The sequence below is a fragment of the Anomaloglossus baeobatrachus genome, chromosome 12 (assembly GCF_048569485.1).
Source record: "Anomaloglossus baeobatrachus isolate aAnoBae1 chromosome 12, aAnoBae1.hap1, whole genome shotgun sequence".
In the NCBI taxonomy this organism is placed as follows: domain Eukaryota; kingdom Metazoa; phylum Chordata; class Amphibia; order Anura; family Aromobatidae; genus Anomaloglossus; species Anomaloglossus baeobatrachus.
The window spans coordinates 45,713,577-45,741,117 of NC_134364.1; the positions used below are offsets into that span (position 1 = coordinate 45,713,577).

A 27,541-nucleotide genomic window follows, 5' to 3' on the forward strand; every position below is an offset into this window, starting at 1 on the left:
CCTTTTTGGGGACCACGAAAAGGTTGGAATAGAACCCCTTGAAACGCTCTGCGGGAGGGACTGGTACCACGACTCCGGTTCGGAGGAGGGAGTCTATGGAGTGAAAGAACGCGCGAGCCCGGGCGGTAGACTCGGGAGGGCGAGATAGGAAAAAACGTCTCGGTGGCTTTGCCTCGAATTCTATTTTGTAGCCTGATGTGATGATCTCTCTGACCCAGGCATCGGCGGTCAGGGGGATAAACACATGCTGAAAACGAGACAGACGCCCTCCCACAAGTCTGGCGCTGTTGCGCGCCGACCGCGAGTCACTTGGATGAACGACGGCGGTAACCGGAAGAGGATCTCGTGGACTGGCGGGGGCGTGAACGCCAGGCGGGATTGGTCTTGAATGACGGGGTCTTCCTGTCTCTCGGAGGAGAGCGGCTTTTCCGCGGCTGGGGATTGGAGCTGAAGCTGCGAAAGGGCCGGAAACGAGCGGTGGAGCGCCGATTCTGGAAGCGCTTGGGACGCAATTGGGGGAGAGATGTACTCTTTCCTCCCGTTGCATCGGAGATCAGCTTGTCCAGCCTATCTCCGAAGAGACGCTCCCCTAGGAAGGGCAGGGAAGTTAGTGACTTCTTAGAGGCCGCATCCGCGTTCCAGGACCGGAGCCAAAGGGCTCGACGGATGGCCACATTGTTGCTGGCGGCCTGGGTCGCGCAACTTGCAGACGCCAGGGCTGCATTGAGCAAGTACTCACCCGCGAGGGAAATCTGCGAGGCGATGGGAACCAGGTCCGGATTGGCAGGAATGGCGCGGAGACCGCAGCGTAGCGTGTCCGCCCAGGACATCAGGGCCTTCGCAACCCAAACCGAGGCGAAGGCCGGAGAGAGGGATGAGCCCGCTGCCTCGAAGGCGGAACGGGCCAACCTGTCAATAGTACGGTCCGTAGGGTCTTTGAGAGACGTACCGTTAGTGAGTGGAAGGACTGTGTGAGAAGACAGGCGGGAGATTGGGGGGGTCGACCACAGGGGAACCTGCCCAATCCTTTCTAAGACTCTCAGGAAAGGGATAATGCAAATCGATGGACTTACCGCTGGTAAATACCCTGTCCGGCTGTTGCCTGTGGCTGCGCAGTAACTCAGCGAATTCTGGATGTCCGCTGAATGTGTTCTGGGCCCGCTTCACCCGCTTAAAGGAGATCTGGGTGCTCTGGGAGGAGACTGGGTCCACCTGTACCTTCAAGGTCTGGTTTACTGCTTCTATCAGGCTATTTACCATGTGCCGGATATCGGCCGCCTGCTCTGAGTCCTGCAGGGGTACCGCATCGGAATCATCCTCGGAGCAGTCAGAAGCCTCCCTGGAGGACTGACGGTCTGGACCTGGGGATGAAGGTGAAACCTGGGAAGAGTCTGAGGACGAGACCTGGCGGGTCCGTTTCTGAGCAGCAGAGGAGGACCCTGCAACGGGGCTCACCTGCTCCGGAGGCAATTGCGCCGGGTCTGCGGGAATCTGGGCGAGCGTCGGCAGCAGGCGTAGAGCTTGCGCGATGGTCCGAGAAGCCTCAGAGAGGGAATCTACGGACTGGGACAGGGACGCTAGCCAGTGGGGGGGGGCAGGACGCAGGGCCCTGCAGCATATGGCGCTGTGGCGTCTGCGGTATCAGAAACGTCGGCCGCGGAGTTCTGCGGAGGCTGCGCGTCTGTAGAACAGACGGAGCATAGTGGGACGTCCTGACCCTGGGAAAATTTGGAGCTGCAGGAGGAGCATGCAAAAAATAGTGCAAAGGGGGCCTGCTTGGATTGGGTGGGCTTAGCCTTAGGCATGGTGCAAACAGGTACTCTCCCTGGTGGCTGCTAGGAAGGAGACAGGAGAGGGTTAACTCGTCCCTAAACTCAGAGAATGCTACCTAGTGAGGGCTACTCCTTAGGAGCAGAGCTTACCCAGGTCCTGCGTGCTGCCCACCAGTCCAGAAGTGGAGTCCAGGAATGAGCTGGCCAGAAAACTCAGAACGCCGGCGCGCTGCAGCCTCAGGGGACCAGAGGCAGGCTAAAATGGAGAGGGGACGCTGGAGGAGGCTGGGGGAGGAGCAGGATTCCGGCGCGAAAAAAACCAGGAGGATTTACAGCCCCCACCATCAGCCAGGAGGCAGAGCAGTGGGAGGTACAGAGGGAGACGACCGGCGGCCAATAGCGCTGCAGGGGGGCGTGGCTAGGACGCAGGAGCGACTAGGCCGAGACCGGGGACTAAATTTATGGAGAGGGCCGGGGGAAAGAGCAGGGAAGTCGGTCCTACCTGTAATCGGCGGCGCCGGCTCAGCGATGGATGCGGTGCAGGCAGGGCTCCCTGCCCTGCCTGTGAACAGCTCTGCTCGTCCAGGAAGGCTCCGGGGGAGAGCGTGCTGAAGGCAGGGTAGTGGACATCATGATGGGGGTAGACAGCCCCCTATCACACATGCTGCGGAGGATCCATCCCTGCTGTACTCCCCTGTACGCCCTTTGGGGTGATACCTCAGGGCGAATCAGGGGTGCCCACAAAACAACCTGCCCACACGCGCACCCCCGGGAGTGGTACCACGGGGACGGGCGGGGGAGAGGGCCCCGAAGTCTCAAGCCCCTGTGACCCTGGGGAGCGGTACCCACGGGGCTGCGGAGAATGAGTGAAGCGAATACCTGCAGAGAAGAAGACGACAGGTATGAGAGTGATGAGCGGCGCCGAAATAAAAGAAAAAAGCGCAAAAAAACAAATGGCTGAGGGGGGCCGAGACGGCCCACATCAGCCTCCTACGACACTAAGCTAAAACTGATCTGAGCCCGCCTCCGGCTCAGGGTGTACACTGCTGGGGAGGAGCTAACTTTTTTATGTTTACTTAGTGTCAGCCTCCTAGTGACAGCAGCATAACCCATGGTCCTGTGTCCCATGGTCCTGTGTCCCCCAATGAAACGATAGAGAAAGAACGAATTAACAAAAATGTATTCTGCACACAAAAACCACAAAACAAATAGATAGAAATGTCATTATTAAAAGGCAAAAACTAAGCTAATAGAAGCATTTCACACCACAGATATTCCACACAGATTTAACTAAATTGGCCAAGTAATGTGCTCCATCTGTCTCTTTCCAGGTCTGTGTCTTTGTCTATCTATATCTCTCTCTGTTTCTTTCCCTGTGTGCCTGTCTCTGTCTGTCTGTCTGTCTCTGTCTCTTTCCTTGTCTGTCTCTATTTCTCTGTCTCTTTCCCCGTCTTTCTCTATCAAGGTCTGTGTCCTTCCCCATCTATCTTTGTCTTTCTCTCTGGCTGACTCCTCCTTGCCTGTCCAGGTCTGCCTCTGTCCGTCTCCCCACCGACATCTTATTACCTCACATATAAGCTTCTTATACTATGAATGTCTTTTGTTCTTATAGCAACCACTCACAGCTCCTACTAATACCCTGTAGTTCCAGGCACCATTTACTTTAATGAAGTCATGTTTTTTGGAGCGTAACTGTAAAACGCAGGGTTAAATTTTCCTGTCAAAACATAGTCTACGACGTTCCCTCGGTCACGTGAGGTGTCTGTGCAAAATTCCGTGATTGTAAATGCGACGGTGCGGATACACTTTTTGTTTCACTTATTCCCGATTATGTAGATAGAGGCAAAATTGATTGGTAAATTGGAACGCGCGGGGTTAAAATTTCACCTCACAACATAGCCTATGACGCTCTCGGGGTCCAGACGTGTGAGTGTGCAAAATTGTGTGGCTGTAGCTGTGATGGTGCAGAGCCAATTCCGGACACACATACATACATACACATTCAGCTTTATATATTAGATTCTGTAGCAGAAGATGCCCATGATGCCTATGGGGTCTTAGGGTGTATGGACAAAAGGTGATAACTTGCGTAACGCTGGGACCTTGTCCGATACAATATCCCATCTGAATAAAGCCGGAGCTGAGCATCTGCGTCATTGCTCCCAATGTTATCTATGGGACTGTTGGAGATGATCATATATAGTACTGGGACCTCCAGCGATCAGCAGGTTATCATCCATCCTGTGGAGGAGATAGAGGGGTCTAGCGAGATAGGAAGTTGTCATTTCAGAGATGCGATTCCTTCACAATATGACTGGTGTGCATTTTAGTCCGATACTGAAACATAAATATACGGTATATGATCATATAATTATAATCACATTTGCCATAATGTACATGAATGTGACTTACACAGTAATCCTCCGCCTACAGCCTGTATCACTGTTAGGATGGGGAAAAAATACAGCGCTGCATAGATGCTCTTAAAACGGTCCGACTTCCCCAACCCGCAGGCGATCTTCTTTATTAACAGAGGTCTGAGCATCATCATCAACACCAAGCTGAATGCATAGTAAATGAAGACTATTGTGTACCTGTGGATGAAGGCAATGCAACCATTATAAAATGAGTAACATTTACACTGGCCACACAAAATCACTACTTAAAGGGGTATTCCCAGCTCCAAGATCCTATAATAATATGTAGTAGGTGTAATAATAATATTAGCAAATACCTCCAATTAAAAATGTAGTATAGTTCTTCTGATTCACTATGTCGCTTACCTCATGTGCAGCGCATTGCAGGACCTTAGCTATCCATGGTTAAGACCACACATAAAATCTCAGTTAATTGCTCATGGTCATAACCATGGATACCTAAGGTCCTGCAATGCCCTGCACATGAGGTAAGTGACATGGTTAATCAGGAGAACTATACTACATTACTAATTGGAGGTATTTGCTGATATTATTAATTATTATAACAACACCTACATATTCGGGCAGGCTCTTGGAGATGGGAATAACACTTTAAAGATGGCTGCCCAGACATCCCTAATGTGGTCACTATCCACCCTATGATTACAGAATTACAGACAATTGATCATCAGAAAATGAACGTTTGATTAAATCAAGTTTTTGTGTTGCATGGTGAAAAAATAAAATAAAAATATAGATATATATTTATCACAGAGGCAGCTGTGGATTTCAGATTCACTCTTCCTTTTTACAGAATACTTTTCAAGAGTCTCATTATCATCAGAGGCAGACTTAGAATGACAGGTAACGCCTCTATACACAACTGATAAATAATCACAACTTGATGTAATTTTGATACAATCCCTGTTTTCTCTGCTGCAGATCTAGCAGAGCTCAGAATTCTGAACTGTGTATAACCCCACCCACACTACTGATAGGCAGCTTTCTGTATACACTGTGCATAGGCAGAAAGCTGCTAATCAGTGGTGGGTGTGGTGTTACACAGAATAGGAGAGCTAGGAGGCACAGGACACCTAGTTCTGTAGTGATAATCTCCTGCTGATAAAATAATGATATTATTGAAACAGCAACACAGCCTATTAAATTACATCACTGGAATCAGGGTTTCTGCTCCTACATCATGCTGCTCTCAGATTACATAGCAAAACCTGGTGACAAATTCCCTGTGGGCATAAGAACTCGCTCTTGGTTTAAGACAAGTCTAGAAAAAAAATGTGACAAATGAACAATCTATAAAATGTCCATTTTTATAAACACCCAGTTCTCCGCTATATCAGACCATGAATATTATGTAAAGAGCAGACTTACAGGGGATACACGGCCTCGTGTGTACAGTGCACAGTGTTGACGTAGTCCGGGCTGGGGTTGTACAGCATTGTATACCAATCGGAGAGTTTTTCCACTCCACAGGAGCGAATGTGTAGATATCCAATGGGTTCATTGACCAGTAACGTTATCAGGGCAGCAACAGTGCATTCAAACAAGGCCGTGATGTGCTGGAAAAACGCGCTGGAACTGGAGAGATGAACCGTTACATCATGTATACATAACGTATATAATACTACATAATCACAAAAAAAAAAGCACCTGTACTGTCAACAGAAGAGAACCCAGCCCTTACCTCTTCTTACCAGAATACCATTCAATGAAGAACCAGTGTAATATAAGTGGCAGCATGCCCATAAATCCTAAATACAGCCAGTCGTACAGCTCCGGAGACCCCACACATGGGCGACAGATGCTGTGAGAATCGATCCGCTGGCCTCGAGGGCACGCCTGCAAGACAAAGGCACGCAAGTCTTATATTCTGACACTTTTATAAGGAGTTACTGTAGGCCAAAGATCCTGTCCAAAGACATACAGACAGGGACTCTAGATTGCGAGCCCCAATGGGGACAGTGCAGTCAATGTATGTAAAGCGCTGTGGAATTAATAGCGCTATATAAATGAATAAAATTATTATTAATAATTTGCTGTGAAGCTTTTAGGCACTGGGTAGCATGGGTATGGGACTGATCACTAACAATGGCAATATTTATATTAAAAGGAGATGTAATGAAGCATATGATTTGACATAAAGCATATGCCAAACCTTAAAATCTTTGTTTTTTCTTCTTCCCAGACTTCATTTTTCCCCCCCATTGAAATACCCATATGATGGCTTTTTTTCTTTTTTTGCTGGAGAAGTTGTATTATTAAAAAAGAAAGACCTAAAAGTGTGTAAAACCCTAAACCAATAGGAGATGGTGAACTATAGGGATTACACAAAGCACAAGGACCACAAGAGATAATAGTAAATTACAAAAGTCTTTATTAATATAAAAGGTGAACAAAGGAAAGAATGGAAAGAAAAATCCTGGCTCAGAAACATGACACACAGAAATACCTAGGAATTGCCAGTAGATGGCAGTAACACCTGCTTGTAAGGTATATGTGAATGTTATAGGCAATGGGTAAATAGTAAATATCCAGTACAAGCGGAAAGTAAATTGTAAGGGAATCAATTAGGCCCAAACATATCCCCAGAGGGAAAAAAAGGCTGAATCATAGCCACATCACAATACCTTGAGACATAATGAGAGCAGGATAAGATCACGGCAGACCAGGCGTGGGGGCGGGGCCTCGACGCGCGTTTCACTGAATGGCTTCGTCAGGAGTTGTATTATTAAATGATATTTGACACCATTCATTTTATCAAATAATGCGTTGAAAAAAAGAGATCAGAAAAATGTGAAGTGGGAAAAATTGTTAAAAAAAAATATAAATAGATAAAATGCAATTTTGCCATTGCTTTTGGGTTTTTTTTTTTTATTTATGTTGTTCATTGTGTGGTAAAAATGAATTGGCAATGTGACGTTCCAGTAAGTGCAAACCTGTCCAATTTTATTCTTTTTCCTCTATGTTATAGAGATAAAAGACAAACAGGGTTTCGCCACTATTTTCTGAGATATGTAACTTTTTTTTATTTTTCCGTGGATGGACCTGGGTGAAGGTTTTTCTTTTTTCTGCGCAGAGTTATAATTTTTATTTATATTATTGAAGGGTACATAGAATGCCTTTATTGCATTTTTTACTCTTTATGGCTTTTACCATACAAGTAAATTAATTTTATTTTTTCATAGATTGGACGATATTGCAACCAAATAATTTTTAGATTTTGGAATTGGGAAAATAGGGGAGATTCAAACTTTTAGATTTTTCAAAACATTTATTTTTCTTAATTTTTACTTTACTTTTCAGTCCCTGTAGGATATTTCTACTACACGATGCAATAATTGAGTATTGCGGAATATAGTAAAATGACCGATCTCCTATGAAGCCTTGTCTGAGGCAGAGATTGACAATACATGATGTCACAACCCCACTGCGATCCTGGATAGCGCTGGCAGGGCACATACATGCGTGGGGAGTATAGGCTTCATTATTTTACTTGGGGGAAAGGTGGAATCAGAGGGGGTTGTCCTAGTATTGAACAATCCCTTTAAGTGCTTAAAGGGAACCTGTCAGGTGTAATATACACCCAGAGCCATGAGCAGTTCTGGCTGCGTATCTCTAATCCCTGCCTAAGGCCCTGTATACACTAGGATAGATAAAGAGATCTTTAGAAAAAGTATTTCTAAAGATCCTTTATGATATGCTAATGAGCGAAGGCACTAGTCCCCTGGGAGTTCGTTCCCTGGCCAATCGGCTTCATTAGCATGTTAGTTACGCCCCTGTGGATGTGCTATCATGCCAATGAATGCGCAGTGTCACAGGATGATCTCACTCACCTCACCGCCACCACGCGTTTGATGGTGGATTTCGGCTCAATGTGCATGACCCCGGAGTTTGGGTCATGCGCACTATGAAGCCGGGTGTACACGTCCTGGCTTCAAACTGGAGTAGTGCGCCTGACCCAAACTCCGGGGTCATGTGCACTGAGCCAAAATCCAGCGTCGGACGCGATGGCTGTGGAGAGGTGAGATCATCCTGTGACGCTGCACATTCATTAGCATGTTAGCACACCCACAGGAGCGTAGTAACATGCTAATGGGGCGACTGGCCGGGGAACTAAAAACCAGGGGACTAGTTCCCTCGCTCATTAGCATACGGTAAAACATCTTTAGAAATACTTTTTCTACAGATCCCTTCATCTATGCTAGTGTATACAGGGACAGATAGGCAGGGATTAGCAATATACACCCAGTAACCACAGGTTCCCTTTAAAAAGCAGAGACTGGAGGTAGCTCTGATCATCCCTGTTCGAGGTGCTGCCGGTATAACACATCTGGCGTCCGTCACGTCTGGAGCGGGCGCAGCTCCTGAGGCTGCTCTACACACCTGCACCCAACATAGGACAGACCAGTATATCTTATGTGGGCAGAGGCTACCAGTCTATGACTGATCCTCTGGTATTGACGGGAATGTGCTGCCTGACATTACACTGCCCATAGCAAAATAACGGGCTATTGACATAATGTAGAGACCAGGCAGAGGCAGAACAGGCTTTACAGACATTTTCTGCTTAAGTTAATGGAAAAAGGTTGTCCTGATCTATACAAAAGAGCTGGCTAAGGACTAATGCAGAAGCCCATAAAGAAGTCATTTTATCACCCAAATTACATCTACAATTTCCGCCTCAATGGATAAGAATCGTAGGCCTATATGGCGCTGTTCGTTTAGGTAGGTAGACCTAGGATTTCTGCTATATGGTCGTCAAACAGATCTCTCCGTTCCATCCATGACCATAAATCTTAAATGAGAGGACTAATATATATACAGTTAGGTCCAGAAATATTTGGACAGTGACACAAGTTTTGTTATTTTAGCTGTTTACAGAGGGGCATTGCAGCTATAAGTCCCCTTACCTGGCAGCCAGACTGGCTTGCAAAGTCTCCTTAAGGAGAATAGTGTTCCCCCGTGGTCCCCACATAGCTTTCTCATGAGCCAGATCAGACACCCCCATACTTTGCACTGACGAGGGGCAAGCACCCCGAAACACCGTGTCTGCAAATTGGGATTCTGATCTGGCTTATATATCCTGAGTCATATTGCAAAGGATTGTCGAAAATCCACTTGTGACTTTTAGGATCGCTACTTCCAATAGGTGGCGCTGTGCTAGAGTTTGTCTCCTTTACTGGAGAGACAATTTGAATATTTCCCAGAGGGGCATTGCAGCTATAAGTCCCCTTACCTGGCAGCCAGACTGGCTTGCAAAGTCTCCTTAAGGAGAATAGTGTTCCCCCGTGGTCCCCACATAGCTTTCTCATGAGCCAGATCAGACACCCCCATACTTTGCACTGACGAGGGGCAAGCACCCCGAAACACCGTGTCTGCAAATTGGGATTCTGATCTGGCTTATATATCCTGAGTCATATTGCAAAGGATTGTCGAAAATCCACTTGTGACTTTTAGGATCGCTACTTCCAATAGGTGGCGCTGTGCTAGAGTTTGTCTCCTTTACTGGAGAGACAATTTGAATATTTCCCAGAGGGGCATTGCAGCTATAAGTCCCCTTACCTGGCAGCCAGACTGGCTTGCAAAGTCTCCTTAAGGAGAATAGTGTTCCCCCGTGGTCTACAAAAACATGTTCAGAAATACAATTATATATATAATATGGGCTGAAAGTGCACACTCCCAGCTGCAATATGAGTTTTCACATCCAAATCGGAGAAAGGGTTTAGAAATCATAGCTCTATAATGCATAGCCTCCTCTTTTTCAAGGGACCAAAAGTAATTGGACAAGGGACTCTAAGGGCTGCAATTAACTCTGAAGGCGTCTCCCTCGTTAACCTGTAATCAATGAAGTAGTTAAAAGGTCTGGGGTTGATTACAGGTGTGTGGTTTTGCATTTGGAAGCTGTTGCTGTGACCAGACAACATGCGGTCTAAGGAACTCTCAATTGAGGTGAAGCAGAACATCCTGAGGCTGAAAAAAAAGAAAAAATCCATCAGAGAGATAGCAGACATGCTTGGAGTAGCAAAATCAACAGTCGGGTACATTCTGAGAAAAAAGGAATTGACTGGTGAGCTTGGGAACTCAAAAAGGCCTGGGCGTCCACGGATGACAACAGTGGTGGATGATCGCCGCATACTTTCTTTGGTGAAGAAGAACCCGTTCACAACATCAACTGAAGTCCAGAACACTCTCAGTGAAGTAGGTGTATCTGTCTCTAAGTCAACAGTAAAGAGAAGACTCCATGAAAGTAAATACAAAGGGTTCACATCTAGATGCAAACCATTCATCAATTCCAAAAATAGACAGGCCAGAGTTACATTTGCAGAAAAACACCTCATGAAGCCAGCTCAGTTCTGGAAAAGTATTCTATGGACAGATGAGACAAAGATCAACCTGTACCAGAATGATGGGAAGAAAAAAGTTTGGAGAAGAAAGGGAACGGCACATGATCCAAGGCACACCACATCCTCTGTAAAACATGGTGGAGGCAACGTGATGGCATGGGCATGCATGGCTCTCAATGGCACTGGGTTACTTGTGTTTATTGATGACATAACAGCAGACAAGAGTAGCCGGATGAATTCTGAAGTGTACCGGGATATACTTTCAGCCCAGATTCAGCCAAATGCCGCAAAGTTGATAGGACGGCGCTTCATAGTACAGATGGACAATGACCCCAAGCATACAGCCAAAGCTACCCAGGAGTTCATGAGTGCAAAAAATGGAACATTCTGCAATGGCCAAGTCAATCACCAGATCTTAACCCAATTGAGCATGCATTTCACTTGCTCAAATCCAGACTTAAGACGGAAAGACCCACAAACAAGCAAGACCTGAAGGCTGCGGCTGTAAAGGCCTGGCAAAGCATTAAGAAGGAGGAAACCCAGCGTTTGGTGATGTCCATGGGTTCCAGACTTAAGGCAGTGATTGCCTCCAAAGGATTCGCAACAAAATATTGAAAATACAAATATTTTGTTTGGGTTTGGTTTATTTGTCCAATTACTTTTGACCTCCTAAAATGTGGAGTGTTTGTAAAGAAATGTGTACAATTCCTACAATTTCTATCAGATATTTTTGTTCAAACCTTCAAATTAAACGTTACAATCTGCACTTGAATTCTGTTGTAGAGGTTTCATTTCAAATCCAATGTGGTGGCATGCAGAGCCCAACTCGCGACAATTGTGTCACTGTCCAAATATTTCTGGACCTAACTATATATATATAATGTAGATATAACTCACCCCACATTCTCCAAAGGTTTCATTTGACCCATTTGAGAACAGAACAGGTTTTCCACAGTACAGACCGATGCATGCTTTTCCTGTATCCACAGCTGAAAAGAAGATGGGACATAGTCAGTGGACTTTAGTACATCATCTGTCAAAAACTAGATACAATTACACTGAATCTCTGTAAACAGGCATAACTATGGTTTTCAGGATACAGCTCCTATGCATAGCGATGTGTCTCCGCGGTTACAGACTATAACCAAACTATATGTAGTTCCATCCTACACCTGTTGGGCCCTTTCACTGGCAGGGTCTAACAGGCTAACTTTCAGAGTAATGTTCACCTAATACACTGCGATACAGAGTTATAAATATTATCCAAGTAATCGCACAGTCTACAAAAAGGATCAAGGGTTTCAAAATATTAAAAGGAAACAAAAATAAACACAAAAATGGGTATAAATGTGTTTTTTTTCCCCACAAACTAGAATCAACAATCATGACATCCCATTTAAAGCTCGTAACTTTATTTATTTTATCTTGTTTTAGAACTGCCATGATTTAAAGGGCCTCTGTCCGCACAGGATGACTGATCACACAAAGCACAGGCTCGGTGCATCAGGGCGGGGCCATCGTTTAAATACTCCTTCCCAGCTGCTGGGTTTCCCTCCATCCCCATCTTCCCTCTTCTTTGATTGACAGCTCTGGCTTCAAAGTCAGAAAAGAGAGGATAGATGAAAACCAGCAGGTGCATATAAATGATTAGCTGCCATGATGCACGCGAGCGCCTGTACTTGGTGTGAAAAGTCATCCTGTGCTGACAGAGGCGTTGTCGCTGAAGATGGAGGGCACCCAGCGGCAGGCATGCTGAGGGTGGAGGGTATCCGGCGGTACTGAGGTTGGGGGGCACCCGGCGGCGGAGATGCTGAGGGTATCCGGCGGTACTGAGGTTGGGGGGCACCCGGCGGCGGAGATGCTGATGGTATCCGGCGGTACTGAAGTTGGGGGGCACCCGGCGGCGGAGATGCTGAGGGTATCCGGCGGTACTGAGGTTGGGGAGGGGCACCCGGCGGCGGAGATGCTGAGGGTATCCGGCGGTACTGAGGTTGGGGGGCACTCGGCGGAGATGCTGAGAGTATCCGGTGGTACTGAGCTTGGGGAGCGGCACCCAGCGGCGGCGCTAAAGTTGAAGGGCACTGGGTGTTGTTGTCGCTGAGGTTGGAGAGCGCCCAGTGATAATGAGGTTGGAGGGCATCCGGCGGAGCTGAGCTTGGAGGGCATCCGGCGTAATTGTCACTAGGGTTTGAGGGCACAGGCGTCAAGGTTATAGTGCCTCCGTGCACCCAGGATGGGGTATATTTAGGATTCTGACATCTCCATTAGTGGTTTGATCCATCAGTGAATAAAAATATTAGCCATAAGAAAGAAAAAAAAAAAAAAAAAAGATGGGGCATGTTGGTGTTTTACCTGCCTGATCCATTGTGTCTGTGACAGTGAAGTATCGTCCATAGTGGACCTAAGGCTGAGGCCACACGAGTGCATCGCATGATACTCGGCTCAGGCTCTGCTGGAGTGTAAGCAGTGTGTCGTGCCGCTGTGATGTGATCCTGCGATTGGATCACAGCTGCGGAGGAGAGAAGGAACTAATCTCCCCATCTTCTCCATTATCAGCTGATGCGTAGATCGCACTGCACTCCGGTGTAATGCGGTTTCTCTCGCACCCACAGACGTCTATGGGTGCGAGTGAAAACGGATCGGATTCGACTGTTTTCTCGGTCCGATTAGGGCTGAGAAAAGAGGGGAAAACAAAAACACTCATAAGAGTGACACTGGTCCGAGTGGAATGTGATTTTTTTTAGTATCGCCCAACACTCGCTCCGTTATACTCGCCGTGTGTCCTTTCGCCACCATTTTTCAGTACCTTTTATGGTACAATGGATGGCGTCCATCAAAACTACACCCCGTCCCATAAATAACCGCCCCTCATACGTCTGCGCCAGTGGAAAAATAAAAAAGGGCCGGTTCTTTGCAGAATAGAGGAGGTAGAAAATGAAAGAGCAAAACTGAAAATTGGCTAAGTGAGGAAGGGGTTAAAAATCAGGAGCAATCTGGTTGCTATGGGCAACGTCTCAGTTCTTTTCCTTTTTTTTTTTTACATGGGGCAGAGGGTTATATCAGGGGGACCAGGGGCCGTCACTGTACCCCCTGATGATGGCAGTGCCCAGGACCCCCGCCCGAGCACACCCCCTGACACCCGCAGTGCCCACGACTTACCCATCAGGAGCCAGGGTCAGCGAGCTCCAGCCTGCAGACATAACCACCACTTCCGGGTCTGGCTCTGCGGATGTGCTGACGTCACTCCTTACGTCGAACTGTGAGAGACGTAAACGCTTCACCGCCATCTTTGTTGTGGGCAGCTGTAGTGTAATTTGCCCACACTCCACCTCTCCGGTCATGTCGGCTCTGAAGTTTCGCTTGCCTCCCAATGACGGCCCGGTGCTGTCGGTGGTGGACATGCACACCGGCGGCGAGCCCGTGCGGATAGTGCTGAGCGGGGCGCCGGTGCCCAGCGGGAGCACGCTGCTGGAGAAGAGGCGCTGGGTGCGGGAGAACATGGACTGGGTGCGCAGGGCGCTGCTGCTGGAGCCCCGCGGGCACCGGGACATGTACGGGGCGCTGCTGGTGCCCAGCGAGGAGCCGCAGGCGCAGCTGGGGGCGCTGTTCATGCACAACGCCGGGTACAGCACCATGTGCGGGCACGCAGTCATCGCCCTGGGCCGCTTCGCTCTAGACTACGGGCTGGTGGATCCGCAGAGTCCGGAGACCCCGGTCACCATCCACTGCCCCTGCGGCCTGGTGCCGGCATATGTGTCCTACAGCGCCGGCCGCAGCGGACGGGTGCGATTCCACAGTGTGCCGGCCTTCACCCTGTGCACAGGTAATAATGTGCGACCCCCAAATACAGCGCCAACTAGTGGCCAGGTAATGTGTGACCAACCCCCCCCACACATATAGTGCCCCCCTGTACCCAGGTAATGTGTGACACCCCCCCAAATATAGCGCCACCCTGTGCACAGGTAATAATGTGCGACCCCCACATGTAGCGCCCCCCTGTGCCCAGGTAATGTGTGACCCCCAAATATATTGCCACCCTGTACCCAGGTAATGTGTGACCCCCAAATATATTGCCACCCTGTACCCAGGTAATGTGTGACCCCCACATATAGTGCCACCCTGTGCCCAGGTAATGTGTGACCCCCAAATACAGCGCCACCCTGTGCACAGGTAATAATGTGTGACCCCCAAATACAGCGCCACCCTGTGCCCAGGTAATGTGTGACCCCCAAATACAGCGCCACCCTGTGCCCAGGTAATGTGTGACCCAAAAATATAGCGCCCCCCTGTGCCTAGGTAATGTGTGACCTCCACATATAGCACCACCCTGTGCCCAGGTAATGTGTGACCCCCACATATAGCACCACCCTGTACCCAGGTAATGTGTGACCCCCACATATAGTGCCACCCTGTGCCCAGGTAATGTGTGACCCCCAAATACAGCGCCACCCTGTGCCCAGGTAATAATGTGCGACCCCCAAATACAGCGCCACCCTGTGCCCAGGTAATGTGTGACCCCCAAATACAGCGCCACCCTGTGCCCAGGTAATGTGTGACCCCCAAATACAGCGCCACCCTGTGCCCAGGTAATGTGTGACCCAAAAATATAGCGCCCCCCTGTGCCTAGGTAATGTGTGACCTCCACATATAGCACCACCCTGTGCCCAGGTAATGTGTGACCCTCACATATAGTGCCACCCTGTGCCCAGGTAATGTGTGACCCCCAAATATAGCGCCACCCTGTGCACAGGTAATGTGTGACCCCCACATATAGCACCCCCCTGTGCCTAGGTAGTGTGACCCCCACATATAGTGCCACCCTGTGCCCAGGTAATGTGACCCCCAAATATAGTGCCCCCCTGTACCCAGGTAATGTGTGACACCCCCCCAAATATAGCGCCACCCTGTGCACAGGTAATAATGTGCGACCCCCACATGTAGCGCCCCCCTGTGCCCAGGTAATGTGTGACCCCCAAATATATTGCCACCCTGTACCCAGGTAATGTGTGACCCCCAAATATATTGCCACCCTGTACCCAGGTAATGTGTGACCCCCACATATAGTGCCACCCTGTGCCCAGGTAATGTGTGACCCCCAAATACAGCGCCACCCTGTGCACAGGTAATAATGTGTGACCCCCAAATACAGCGCCACCCTGTGCCCAGGTAATGTGTGACCCCCAAATACAGCGCCACCCTGTGCCCAGGTAATGTGTGACCCAAAAATATAGCGCCCCCCTGTGCCTAGGTAATGTGTGACCTCCACATATAGCACCACCCTGTGCCCAGGTAATGTGTGACCCCCACATATAGCACCACCCTGTACCCAGGTAATGTGTGACCCCCACATATAGTGCCACCCTGTGCCCAGGTAATGTGTGACCCCCAAATACAGCGCCACCCTGTGCCCAGGTAATAATGTGCGACCCCCAAATACAGCGCCACCCTGTGCCCAGGTAATGTGTGACCCCCAAATACAGCGCCACCCTGTGCCCAGGTAATGTGTGACCCCCAAATACAGCGCCACCCTGTGCCCAGGTAATGTGTGACCCAAAAATATAGCGCCCCCCTGTGCCTAGGTAATGTGTGACCTCCACATATAGCACCACCCTGTGCCCAGGTAATGTGTGACCCTCACATATAGTGCCACCCTGTGCCCAGGTAATGTGTGACCCCCAAATATAGCGCCACCCTGTGCACAGGTAATGTGTGACCCCCACATATAGCACCCCCCTGTGCCTAGGTAGTGTGACCCCCACATATAGTGCCACCCTGTGCCCAGGTAATGTGACCCCCAAATATAGCGCCACCCTGTGCCCAGGTAATGTGTGACCCCCACATATAGCGCCACCCTGTGCCCAGGTAATGTGTGACCCCCACATATAGCACCACCCTGTGCCCAGGTAATGTGTGACCCCCAAATACAGCGCCACCCTGTGCCCAGGTAATGTGTGACCCCCACATGTAGCGCCCCCCTGTGCCTAGGTAATGTGTGACCTCCACATATAGCACCACCCTGTGCCCAGGTAATGTGTGACCCTCACATATAGTGCCACCCTGTGCCCAGGTAATGTGTGACCCCCAAATATAGCGCCACCCTGTGCCCAGGTAATGTGTGACCCCCACATATAGTGCCACCCTGTGCCCAGGTAATAATGTGTGACCCCCAAATACAGCGCCACCCTGTGCCCAGGTAATAATGTGCGACCCCCAAATACAGCGCCACCCTGTGCACAGGTAATAATGTGTGACCCCCAAATACAGCGCCACCCTGTGCCCAGGTAATGTGTGACCCCCAAATACAGCGCCACCCTGTGCCCAGGTAATGTGTGACCCAAAAATATAGCGCCCCCCTGTGCCTAGGTAATGTGTGACCTCCACATATAGCACCACCCTGTGCCCAGGTAATGTGTGACCCTCACATATAGTGCCACCCTGTGCCCAGGTAATGTGTGACCCCCAAATATAGCGCCACCCTGTGCCCAGGTAATGTGTGACCCCCAAATATAGCGCCACCCTGTGCCCAGGTAATGTGTGACCCCCACATATAGTGCCACCCTGTGCACAGGTAATGTGTGACCCCCACATATAGCACCCCCCTGTGCCTAGGTAGTGTGACCCCCACATATAGTGCCACCCTGTGCCCAGGTAATGTGACCCCCAAATATAGCGCCACCCTGTGCCCAGGTAATGTGTGACCCCCAAATATAGTGCCACCCTGTGCCCAGGTAATGTGTGACCCCCAAATATAGCGCCACCCTGTGCCCAGGTAATGTGTGACCCCCACATATAGTGCCACCCTGTGCCCAGGTAATGTGTGACCCCCACATATAGCACCCCCCTGTGCCTAGGTAGTGTGACCCCCACATATAGTGCCACCCTGTGCCCAGGTAATGTGACCCCCAAATATAGCGCCACCCTGTGCCCAGGTAATGTGACCCCCAAATATAGCGCCACCCTGTGCCCAGGTAATGTGTGACCCCCACATATAGCGCCACCCTGTGCCCAGGTAATGTGTGACCCCCACATATAGCACCACCCTGTGCCCAGGTAATGTGTGACCCCCACATATAGCGCCCCCCTGTGCCTAGGTAATGTGTGACCTCCACATATAGCACCACCCTGTGCCCAGGTAATGTGTGACCCCCACATATAGCGCCACCCTGTGCCCAGGTAATGTGTGACCCCCAAATATAGCGCCACCCTGTGCCCAGGTAATGTGTGACCCCCAAATATAGCGCCACCCTCTGCCCAGGTAATGTGTGACTCCCAAATATAGCGCCACTCTGTGCCCAGGTAATAATGTGTGACCTCCACATATAGCGCCACCCTGTGCCCAGGTAATGTGTGACCTCCACATATAGCACCACCCTGTGCCCAGGTAATGTGTGACCCCCACATAGTGCCCCCCTGTGCCCAGGTAATGTGTGACCTCCACATATAGCGCCCCCCTGTGCCCAGGAAATGTGACCTCCACATATAGCGCCCCCCTGTGCCCAGGTAATGTGTGACCTCCACATATAGCGCCCCCCTGTGCCCAGGTAATGTGTGACCTCCACATATAGCGCCCCCCTGTGCCCAGGTAATGTGTGACCTCCACATATAGCGCCACCCTGTGCCCAGGTAATGTGTGACCTCCACATATAGCGCCCCCCTGTGCCCAGGTGATGTGTGACCTCCACATATAGCGCCCCCCTGTGCCCAGGTAATGTGTGACCTCCACATATAGCGCCCCCCTGTGCCCAGGTAATGTGTGACCTCCACATATAGTGCCCCCCTGTGCCCAGGTAATGTGTGACCTCCACATATAGTGCCACCCTGTGCCCAAGTAATGTGTGACCTCCACATATAGCGCCCCCCTGTGCCCAGGTAATGTGTGACCTCCACATATAGCGCCACCCTGTGCCCAGGTAATGTGTGACCCCCAAATACAGCGCCACCCTCTGCCCAGGTAACGTGTGACCCCCCACATATAGCGCCACCCTGTGCCCAGGTAATGTGTGACCTCCACATATAGCGCCACCCTGTGCCCAGGTAATGTGTGACCTCCACATATAGTGCCCCCCTGTGCCCAGGTAATGTGTGACTCCCAAATATAGCGCCACTCTGTGCCCAGGTAATGTGTGACCTCCACATACAGCGCCACCCTGTGCCCAGGTAATGTGTGACCTCCACATATAGCGCCCCCCTGTGCCCAGGTAATGTGTGACCCCCCCCACATATAATGCCACCATGTGCCCAGGTAATGTGTGACCCCCCCCACATATAATGCCACCATGTGCCCAGGTAATGTGTGACCTCCATATATAGTGCCCCCCTGTGCCCTATGACTGCCTGTGATACAATGGACGGCAGGCGGCTGATAATCTGAGGATTTGCTCGTGCTTTGGTGAGGTCTCCCCCTTTTCTGCAGGAGAGGAGGTCACACTGCCATAGGCTATGTGTGCACTCTGCGTTTTTTTTCACACTGCATTTTTTTGTGCATTTTTGTACGCAAAACGCACAAAAAACGCACCCGCGTTGTTACCGCGGGTGCGTTTTTTGTGGGTTTTTACCGCGTTTTTGGCTGCGTTTTTGTGCACTGCATTCAATGAGTGAAAAACACAGTGAAAAATGCAGAAATAATTGACATGCTGCGTTTTTGTGGTCACCACAAAAACGCAGCTACAAAAAAACGCTGTGTGCGAACAGCATTTCTGAAAACCCATAGACATTGCTGGGGAAGTAATGTCACAGCGGTTTCTCCACAAATACATGGTAAAAACCGCCGCAAAAAAAACGCAGCAAAAACGTCTAGTGCGCACAGTGCCATATACCGTATTTTTCGCTTTATAAGACGCACCGGAATATAAGACGCACCCCAAAATTAGACATAAAAAAAAGAAAAATGGGGTCCGTCTTATACTCCAGTGTTCTCTTACCGGAGGGGGGCAGCAGTGGTGGTGAAGCGGGGTCACAGCAGGCACAGGTTGTGCTGGCAGGCGCGGCAGGTCAGTGGCAGCGGGGTCCGTGGTTGCAGGTGCCGTGGCGTCCATGGTTGCAGGCGCGGTGGCGTCCGCGGTGGCAGGATCCGTGGGGTCCGTGGTGGCGGCAGCAGCCGTGGCGGGTGAGCCGTTCAGCAGGCCGGTGCAGTGAGTGTCCGCAGTCCCGGTTCAGTGGTGGCGGCGGCGACTGCTCAGTGGTGGCAGGGACTGCTCAGTGGTGGAGTGTGTCCGCGGTCCCGGTTCAGTGGTGGCAGCGGCGGCGGCGACTGCTCAGTGGTGGCAGGGACTGCTCAGTGGTGGAGTGTGTCCGCGGTCCCGGTTCAGTGGTGGCAGCGGCGGCGGCGACTGCTCAGTGGTGGCAGGGACTGCTCAGTGGTGGAGTGTGTCCGCGGTCCCGGTTCAGTGGTGGCAGCGGCGGCGACGGCTCAGTGGTGGGAGTGGCGACAACTGCTCAGTGGTGGCAGCGGCAGGGACTGCTCAGTGGTGGAGTGTGTCCGCGGTCCCGGTTCAGTGGTGGCAGCGGCGGCGACGGCTCAGTGGTGGGAGCGGCGGCGACGGCTCAGTGGTGGAGTGTGTCCGCGGTCCCGATTCAAGTAATGGCGCCCGGAGCGACGCATGCGCAGATGGAGCTCTCATCCAAGAGCTCCACCGGCGCCATCATTTGAAAGTGGGACCGCGGACAACTGGTAAGCTGCACAGCCGCCCGCCTCGCATGCACAGAGTGGCAGCCAGCAGGCTGCCCGCCCACCCTGCGTACAAGCCGCCGGGTACCTGTGCTTGCGTGCGGTGGCAGCCGGGTACCCATGGCTGTGTGCGGGCGACAGCTGAGTGACTGTGTGAGGGCGGCAGCCGGGTACCTGTGTGAGGGCGGCAGCCGGCTGCCGCCCGCACGGGCACCCGACTGCCTCTTGCACACAGCACCCGGCTGCCGCCCGCACACAGCCATGGGTACCCGTCTGCCACCGCATGCAAGCACAGGTACCCGGCTGCCGACCCCACACAGCACCCGCTGCCGCCCGCACACAGCCACGGGTACCCGGCTGCCGCTGCACGCAAGTACAGGTACCCGGCCGCTTGCATGCAGCCACAGGCACCCGGCCGCCCGATCGCCTCAGACAGGATTACCCCCCCCCCCGCTACCGCTTGATAAGACGCACCCCCCATTTTCCTCCCAAAATTTGGGGAGGAAAAGTGCGTCTTATAAAGCGAAAAATACGGTAGTTCTTAATCGCACCCTGAACTGCTGCTGCACTGCCCGGTCGTTATATGTGGTCGGCCAGGAACATTAACCTGCACAGGATAATGCTCGTCCGGCCTCATTCATCAGAACTGAAGAGCTGTGTGAGACGTGACTGCGGCCATCATCTGCTTCCTGACAGGTGGCAGCGTTGTCTGACCAACGTGGCCCATTGTGACAACGGAGGCCGATGTGCACAGGATCATTCACAGATACACACCACTGTTGTGTAGGACGTCCCCATTCCACCATAAAGTATTTACGTGGTTTGGTGCAGAAATGGAGCAATACAGGATGACCGAAAGAAGTGGCCAACCTTGTGCTCTGTCACCTGTGGCTGTTGCAGACGCCTGGGAGAGGATTTGGGGGCCAGAGGACACCACATGAAAATGATCCCCCTGTTGACCTTCTAGCGTGCCTGACTGCATGAGTCATTTGGATGTATTTTACATTTTTCAAATAAAGAAGAATGTAATCCTAAATCCTGCATGACTTTGTGATCTAGAGACCTTCATCCGAGCGTCCTGCCGGCTGATGGGCTCCTGGAACTTGCTCTGTTCTTCATTCTTCAAGAAGCAATGAGATACATATTCCTCCATCTCCCTCTTTAAAATCCTATAGATGCTCCATGTAGAGACCTACATGTCCTTGGTGCAACTTGTATTTTGTACCAGGAAAGATACAAAACTTTGAAGTAGAACTTCCATAATCTCGTCATCTTACTCCACCTGGTTGATGAGACCATAACCTCGTGGACTCCACAGGAGAGTGTGAAATAATACTATGGATCTTAAAGGGAACCGGTCACCAGATTTTTGAGTTCTAAGCCAAAACTAGCTTCTTAGTGCACGCCTTCGCTGCATTGTATAAAGGTGCATGTTGTCCCCTGACTCCCCCATAGACCCTACAAATATCTTTATATCTCCCATCCTGTATGTGAATCCTTGGGTCCAGTCCGATGGGAGTCCTCTTTGTCGTCTCCTCGCCCTCCTTTTAGCGCTGATCACTGTCCTCCTTTGATGATTGACAAGGATGATGCCTGTGGCACCGTCCACGTAGCCGGGCAAAATCTAATGCCCGCGCAGAGACCTTGCCGGCTTGCGCAGGCACACTTCACTCTGCCCTATTGCGGGAAGAGCTGAAAATAGGTGCCCTTTCGCGGACCATCAAGTTCTCAATATTTTGCCTGGCTACGTGGAAGTCACTGATGGAGACATCCACGTCCATCATCAAAGGAGGACAACGTTCAGTGCCGAAAGGAGGGATAGAAGTCGCAACCAAGGACACGCATCGAAGCGGACCCAATGATTTCCAAACAGGGCGGGAGATTTTATAAAAGGCATTTGTAGTTCAACCGGGGAAGTCAGGGGACAACATGCACCTTTTACCGGACTAAGGATTTCCATAGCACACAGCCCTTGGTAACTACTGAGATGGGAATCATGATACTTGTGACCTATAAGAACAAATTCAGACGTCTAAGAAACGATCGGAGCGCAGACCATGATGTCTGTAGCGGCCATTGGTCTCCTCACCGGAACACATATAGGTTTTATCTCAGGACACCCGCGGTTAGCCTTATGGTAGCGCTTTGTGTTCGGTTTTCTGAATCTGACCTGACTGTGGTCTCTTGGTGTTTTCTGTATCCAGATGTCACGGTTGACGTGCCGGGCTATGGCCAGGTCATAGTGGACATTGCATACGGTGGCGCCTTTTATGCCTTCGTTAGTGCAGAGCGCTTCGGATTGGATGTTTGTTCTTCGAGGACGAGAGACCTTGTAGATGCTGCAGCCGCGGTATCGGAAGCTGTAAAGGCGCAGGTAGCGTAAACATCCTCCTACTGGAGCGGCTGCCTCCTGTCTGCTGGACCTGACCGGTCGTTATTGTGCTGGGAACAAACTAATCCGACTAATGCTTCACTTTCCAATTAATATTACCAGTAACCTTTACATTTCCTACCAGTATGACCAGTTATGTCTCTTACCAGCCACGTCATTACCTGGCATTACACTTGTTTTGCAGGTTAAAATCGGCCATCCTGACAGCGAGGACCTGGCGTTCTTATATGGCACCATACTAACTGATGGGAAGGATGCGTACAGTGAGGAGCCCACTGCCAATATCTGTGTGTTTGCAGATTCCCAGGTAGGGGCCATTGTCGGCTATTGCCGTACATTCACAAGTAGCAGCTCCACGTCCCCAGGCCTAATATGTCAGAAACCAGTATTGGCCACCATCAAGTGAAACATGGCTTCTAAAACAGTGCCACCCCTCTGTCCACTGGTCATATGTGGTATTACATCACATCACCGTTAATGATCCAGCACCGCTCACTTTTGCCACTTTAGGCCATTTATTTCATTTTTTTACAATCCCATCCACTGTAATGTAATAGTGATTTGTGTATTCTCAGTAGTAATATCCAGCCGGTTATATTCTCTCCATTGTCTTAGAGGAATAATCTGATAATGACGTCCACAAGGACCTCTTGTAGCCATATCTCTGCACTCCGTCAGCAGACCCCGCCGTGATCTGTACACCGGCTGATAAATCAGGGAATGGCACTTTATGTAATTTTCAGATAAATATGAGACTAGATCTATTCCTGCACTGGGACCGGTCCCCATAATCCACTATGACACAGCTACTGAAATTTGGCCTGAAACCTACTGTACAACTAGTCTGCTTTACAACTGCAGTAAAAGTGGGTGGAATCTGCTGTCATGTGTGACATCACTCCTTCCCTCCCCTTCTGGGCGTTTGCAAAAGATAAGGGAGGAGGAAGTTTAGGATCACAGTGCAGAGCCATTTTGTTGGTGACTGCAAAGTGATACTGAACTAGGGAAAGTGTCACTGAGGACAGCAAGCACAGTGTAATGCATCCCATATAGTACTCCATAACTGTGCCCATATAGTGCCCCATAACTGTGCCCATATAGGAGAGCCTCATATGTGTCCATTCAGTACACAGCTCTGCTATATCAGTTTGCAGTGATATAGCAGAGCTGTGTCAGTGTGTTAAAGCACAGCAGCGTGTGATTTCTCTGAACGTGGTGATCGGTGATCTGCAGGCTTGTATTGTACTTATGATGTCACGCTGCAATCACCGCTCCACGCCTCATGTACGCACCTCGGACCTCCGCTCCCGGCAGCTCCTCCTGTCAGAGCTCTGAGAGCCATCTGCTAACTGACAGCATCCGCGGCTCTTCTTTTTATTAGCCGGCCTGCCGTTACGTTGGGCTAGGATGGTTAATCAAAAGAAGAGCCACGGACGCCGTCAGGAGGTGGCTGTCAGAGCTCCCGTCCGGTGTCCACAGATTACTGATGTGCCCTCTGGACTGGATTAACACCAACTCTATTACCCTATTTCTCCGTAGAAATAATGGGGGATAAATGTGCATAGATCTCCCATCTCTGAGTGCGGGGGGAGCAGAGTCTTCATAGTGCGCGCAGTCACAGTGAGAGGGTCTGCACAGCACCGACACTGCTGCGTCTTCTCTGAACACCTTTGTATAGGAGAGAATCATCGCCAGTGGTGGTCATCAGGGCCGCAGTGTCTGCTCTCCGTACAGGCACTCTGGGCCCCCCGCTCCTGCACTCTCCTCTCTCTGGCCGATGCCAAGAAACAACCGATAGAAGTGTAGTTTTGCTGTTTGGTTGCACCGCTCTTCTTCTGTAGCCTCTGTAATGCACGGTCGGTTGCTGGCTGCAGAATGAGAATCAGTCCTCGAGCGGATTGTGAGTATATCTGGTTCTTCTCAGCTGATTTGTCTCACCAAAGTTCAGCCCAATTTTCATGGCCTCATAAATCTGCTGAGAGGAGCTCAGAAAAAGGACGATCAGAGTCATAGACTGTGTATCAGGCCCCCTTCACACGTCCGTGTCTCCGGTACGTGTTTGGTCCGTTTCCTCACGTGCCACAGACACGGGCACACGTAGACCCATTAAAATCAATGGGTCTGCGCTCACGTGCGAGTTTTGCCTTGGACCGTGTCTACATGTGGAGCATACGTGTGCCCATGTGCTTCACACGTACACATGTCTGTTTTTCTCCGCTTTCACGGGTATCACACGGAACGCACGGATGTGATCTGTGTGATACGCACCGGAGAAAACACACGTCTGTGAAAAAAAAAAAAATTTCTATACTCGCCTTCTCCAGCCCTGCTGTCTCTGCCGCTGCTGTCACTTCCGATCCCCGCTCATTATGTTCATTGCATATTCACTCCACTGCGGGCCGGAAGCAGCAGCAGCGGGGAGTCGGCAGGACCAAAGATCAGCAACGCCAGGGACAGGTGAGCAGAAAGTTCCCGTTCTCCGTGTTATCACGGATAGCACACGGAGAACACACGTAGTGCCATAAACACGGCACACGAAGGGCAATACGCACTTTTGACACGTCCTTGAAAAATGTGCGTGATTTTCACGGACGTGTGAAGGAGGCCTTAGAATGAGCTCACTGGCTGGTTCTGTTAACTCTTTCTGCGGACAGTGTAGCATAGCTATTATAGGAGGCTTGGCGTATAGACACAGCTGTGAAGCCGGCTGTATCCTCTGATGCTACAGGGGGGCAAAGTTGCCTTTATTTTCCACATTGGTAAGAGTACAGTTTGGAGCAGCGATGCACCCGTGCTACTGGTATGAATTGTCATCATCAGGAGCGCACCGCTCCCCGGCAATCCAGAGGCCTGGAGACAGAGGAGCACTGCGCTCCTGATCACCTAACATGGGATTAACCCATTAATATCTATGAAGATCTGGTCCTTTTAGGGCGCTTTAAGGAATTGTCTAAATACTACGACTCGTTGAATAAGTGAGCGAATTGTGATTTTTTTTAATTTTTTTTTTCCCTTTCATTTCTACATTACCAGGTTGATCGCAGTCCCACAGGTTCTGGGGTCACCGCTCGCATCGCTCTACAATACCACAAAGGCCTGATCCATCTGGAGCAGACCCGGACCTTCAGGAGCGGGGCCACAGATGCCCTATTCACTGGCAAAGCCGTAAAGGTGCGTTAAGAAGCGTCTCTGTGCCATCTTGCATTAGCACGCGGCAGACGGTTACTTCCATGCGTCGCCCGCTGCTGATTTCCTTCTCTCTTCTCCAGGAGACGGTCTGCGGTGACCACAAGGCGGTGATCGTGGAGGTGTCCGGTCAGGCTCACTACACCGGCGCGGCCAGCTTCACTCTGGAGAGCGATGACCCCCTGAAGGACGGATTTCTGCTGAAATAAGGAGCCACTTTACATTTATTTTTTTAATCAACCCCTTATTTTTTAGTTAATTTTTTTGCACTTTTTTCCTTTTTTTTCCCCCCACAAACAATATTTTTTTTTTTATTATTACTTTTCTATCGACGTAGCCACATCGAGAATTTTTTTTCAGTTATTTGTGCTTTTTAGTGCTGAGCGCGCACTACCATGCTCGGGTGCTCGGTACTCGTAATGAAGATTTCTGGAAAAAATGCTTGAATTCCTCATTACCTTCCATTATACATGGGTACTCAATTCACACCTATCCGACTGTTCAACTGCTGGTTACAAGTACCAAGCATGGTAGTGCCCACTCATCACTAGTTACGAGTACAGAGCACCCGAGCATGGTAGTGTCCGCTCATCACTAGTTACCAGTACAGAGCACCCGAGCATGGTAGTGCCCGCTCATCACTACGGTAGTTACGAGTACAGAGCACCCGAGCATGGTAGTGTCCGCTCATCACTAGTTACGAGTACAGAGCACCTGAGCATGGTAGTGCCCGCTCATCACTAGTTACGAGTACAGAGCACCCGAGCATGGTAGTGCCCGCTCATCACTAGTTACGAGTACAGAGCACCCGAGCATGGTAGTGCCCGCTCATCACTAGTTACGAGTACAGAGCACCCGAGCATGGTAGTGTCCGCTCATCACTAGTTACCAGTACAGAGCACCCGAGCATGGTAGTGCCCGCTCATCACTAGTTACGAGTACAGAGCACCCGAGCATGGTAGTGCCCGCTCATCACTAGTTACGAGTACTGAGCACCCGAGCATGGTAGTGCCCCCTCATCACTAGTTACGAGTACTGAGCACCTGAGCATGGTAGTGCCCGCTCATCACTAGTTACGAGTACAGAGCACCCGAGCATGGTAGTGTCCGCTCATCACTAGTTACGAGTACAGAGCACCCGAGCATGGTAGTGCCCGCTCATCACTAGTTACGAGTACAGAGCACCTGAGCATGGTAGTGCCTGCTCATCACTAGTTACGAGTACTGAGCACCTGAGCAGGGTAGTGCCCGCTCATCACTAGTTACGAGTACAGAGCACCCGAGCATGGTAGTGCTCACTCATCACTAGTTACGAGTACAGAGTACCTGAGCATGGTAGTGCCCGCCCATCACTAGTTACAAGTACAGAGCACCAGAGCATGGTAGTGCCCGCTCATCACTAGTTACGAGTACAGAGCACCTGAGCATGGTAGTGCCCGCTCATCACTAGTTACGAGTACAGAGCACCTGAGCATGGTAGTGCCCGCTCATCACTAGTTACGAGTACAGAGCACCCGAGCATGGTAGTGCCCGCTCATCACTAGTTACGAGTACAGAGCACCCGAGCATGGTAGTGCCCGCTCATCACTAGTTACGAGTACAGAGCACCTGAGCATGGTAGTGCCCGATCATCACTAGTTACGAGTACAGAGCACCTGAGCATGGTAGTGCCCGCTCATCACTAGTTACGAGTACAGAGCACCTGAGCATGGTAGTGCCCGCTCATCACTAGTTACGAGTACAGAG

General features: G+C 50.4%; 2 protein-coding genes across 2 annotated transcripts in view; one reads left to right on the forward strand and one right to left on the reverse strand.

Moving 5' to 3' along the window:
* JKAMP (JNK1/MAPK8 associated membrane protein) overlaps positions 1-13,783 on the reverse strand; it is a 43,334-nt gene extending 29,551 nt beyond the window's left edge. The window contains exons 1-5 of the mRNA XM_075331172.1: positions 13,711-13,783; positions 11,449-11,540; positions 5,892-6,046; positions 5,579-5,785; positions 4,185-4,366 (exon numbers count right to left, since the gene is read on the reverse strand). Of these exons, the coding sequence (XP_075187287.1) occupies positions 4,185-4,366; positions 5,579-5,785; positions 5,892-6,046; positions 11,449-11,540; positions 13,711-13,714 (640 nt within the window). The 5' untranslated portion in view covers positions 13,715-13,783. The remainder of the gene's footprint in view (positions 1-4,184; positions 4,367-5,578; positions 5,786-5,891; positions 6,047-11,448; positions 11,541-13,710) is intronic.
* A 71-nt stretch (positions 13,784-13,854) lies between these two features.
* On the forward strand, positions 13,855-26,557 carry L3HYPDH (trans-L-3-hydroxyproline dehydratase). Its single transcript, XM_075329468.1, has 5 exons — positions 13,855-14,374; positions 22,423-22,592; positions 22,795-22,917; positions 25,644-25,781; positions 25,880-26,557. The coding sequence occupies exons 1-5, from the start codon at positions 13,891-13,893 to the stop codon at positions 26,003-26,005; spliced, it is 1,041 nt and encodes a 346-aa protein (XP_075185583.1). The 5' UTR covers positions 13,855-13,890; the 3' UTR covers positions 26,006-26,557.
* The last annotated feature ends 984 nt before the right edge of the window (positions 26,558-27,541 follow it).

Excerpts from the sequence above, each read along its gene's own strand:
- L3HYPDH (XM_075329468.1), top strand. The coding sequence starts at position 13,891 with ATGTCGGCTCTGAAGTTTCGCTTGCCTCCCAATGACGGCCCGGTGCTG. Across the intron at positions 22,918-25,643 it reads GTGTGTTTGCAGATTCCCAG|GTTGATCGCAGTCCCACAGG; the intron begins GTAGGGGCCATT and ends CTACATTACCAG. Across the intron at positions 25,782-25,879 it reads TCACTGGCAAAGCCGTAAAG|GAGACGGTCTGCGGTGACCA; the intron begins GTGCGTTAAGAA and ends TCTCTTCTCCAG.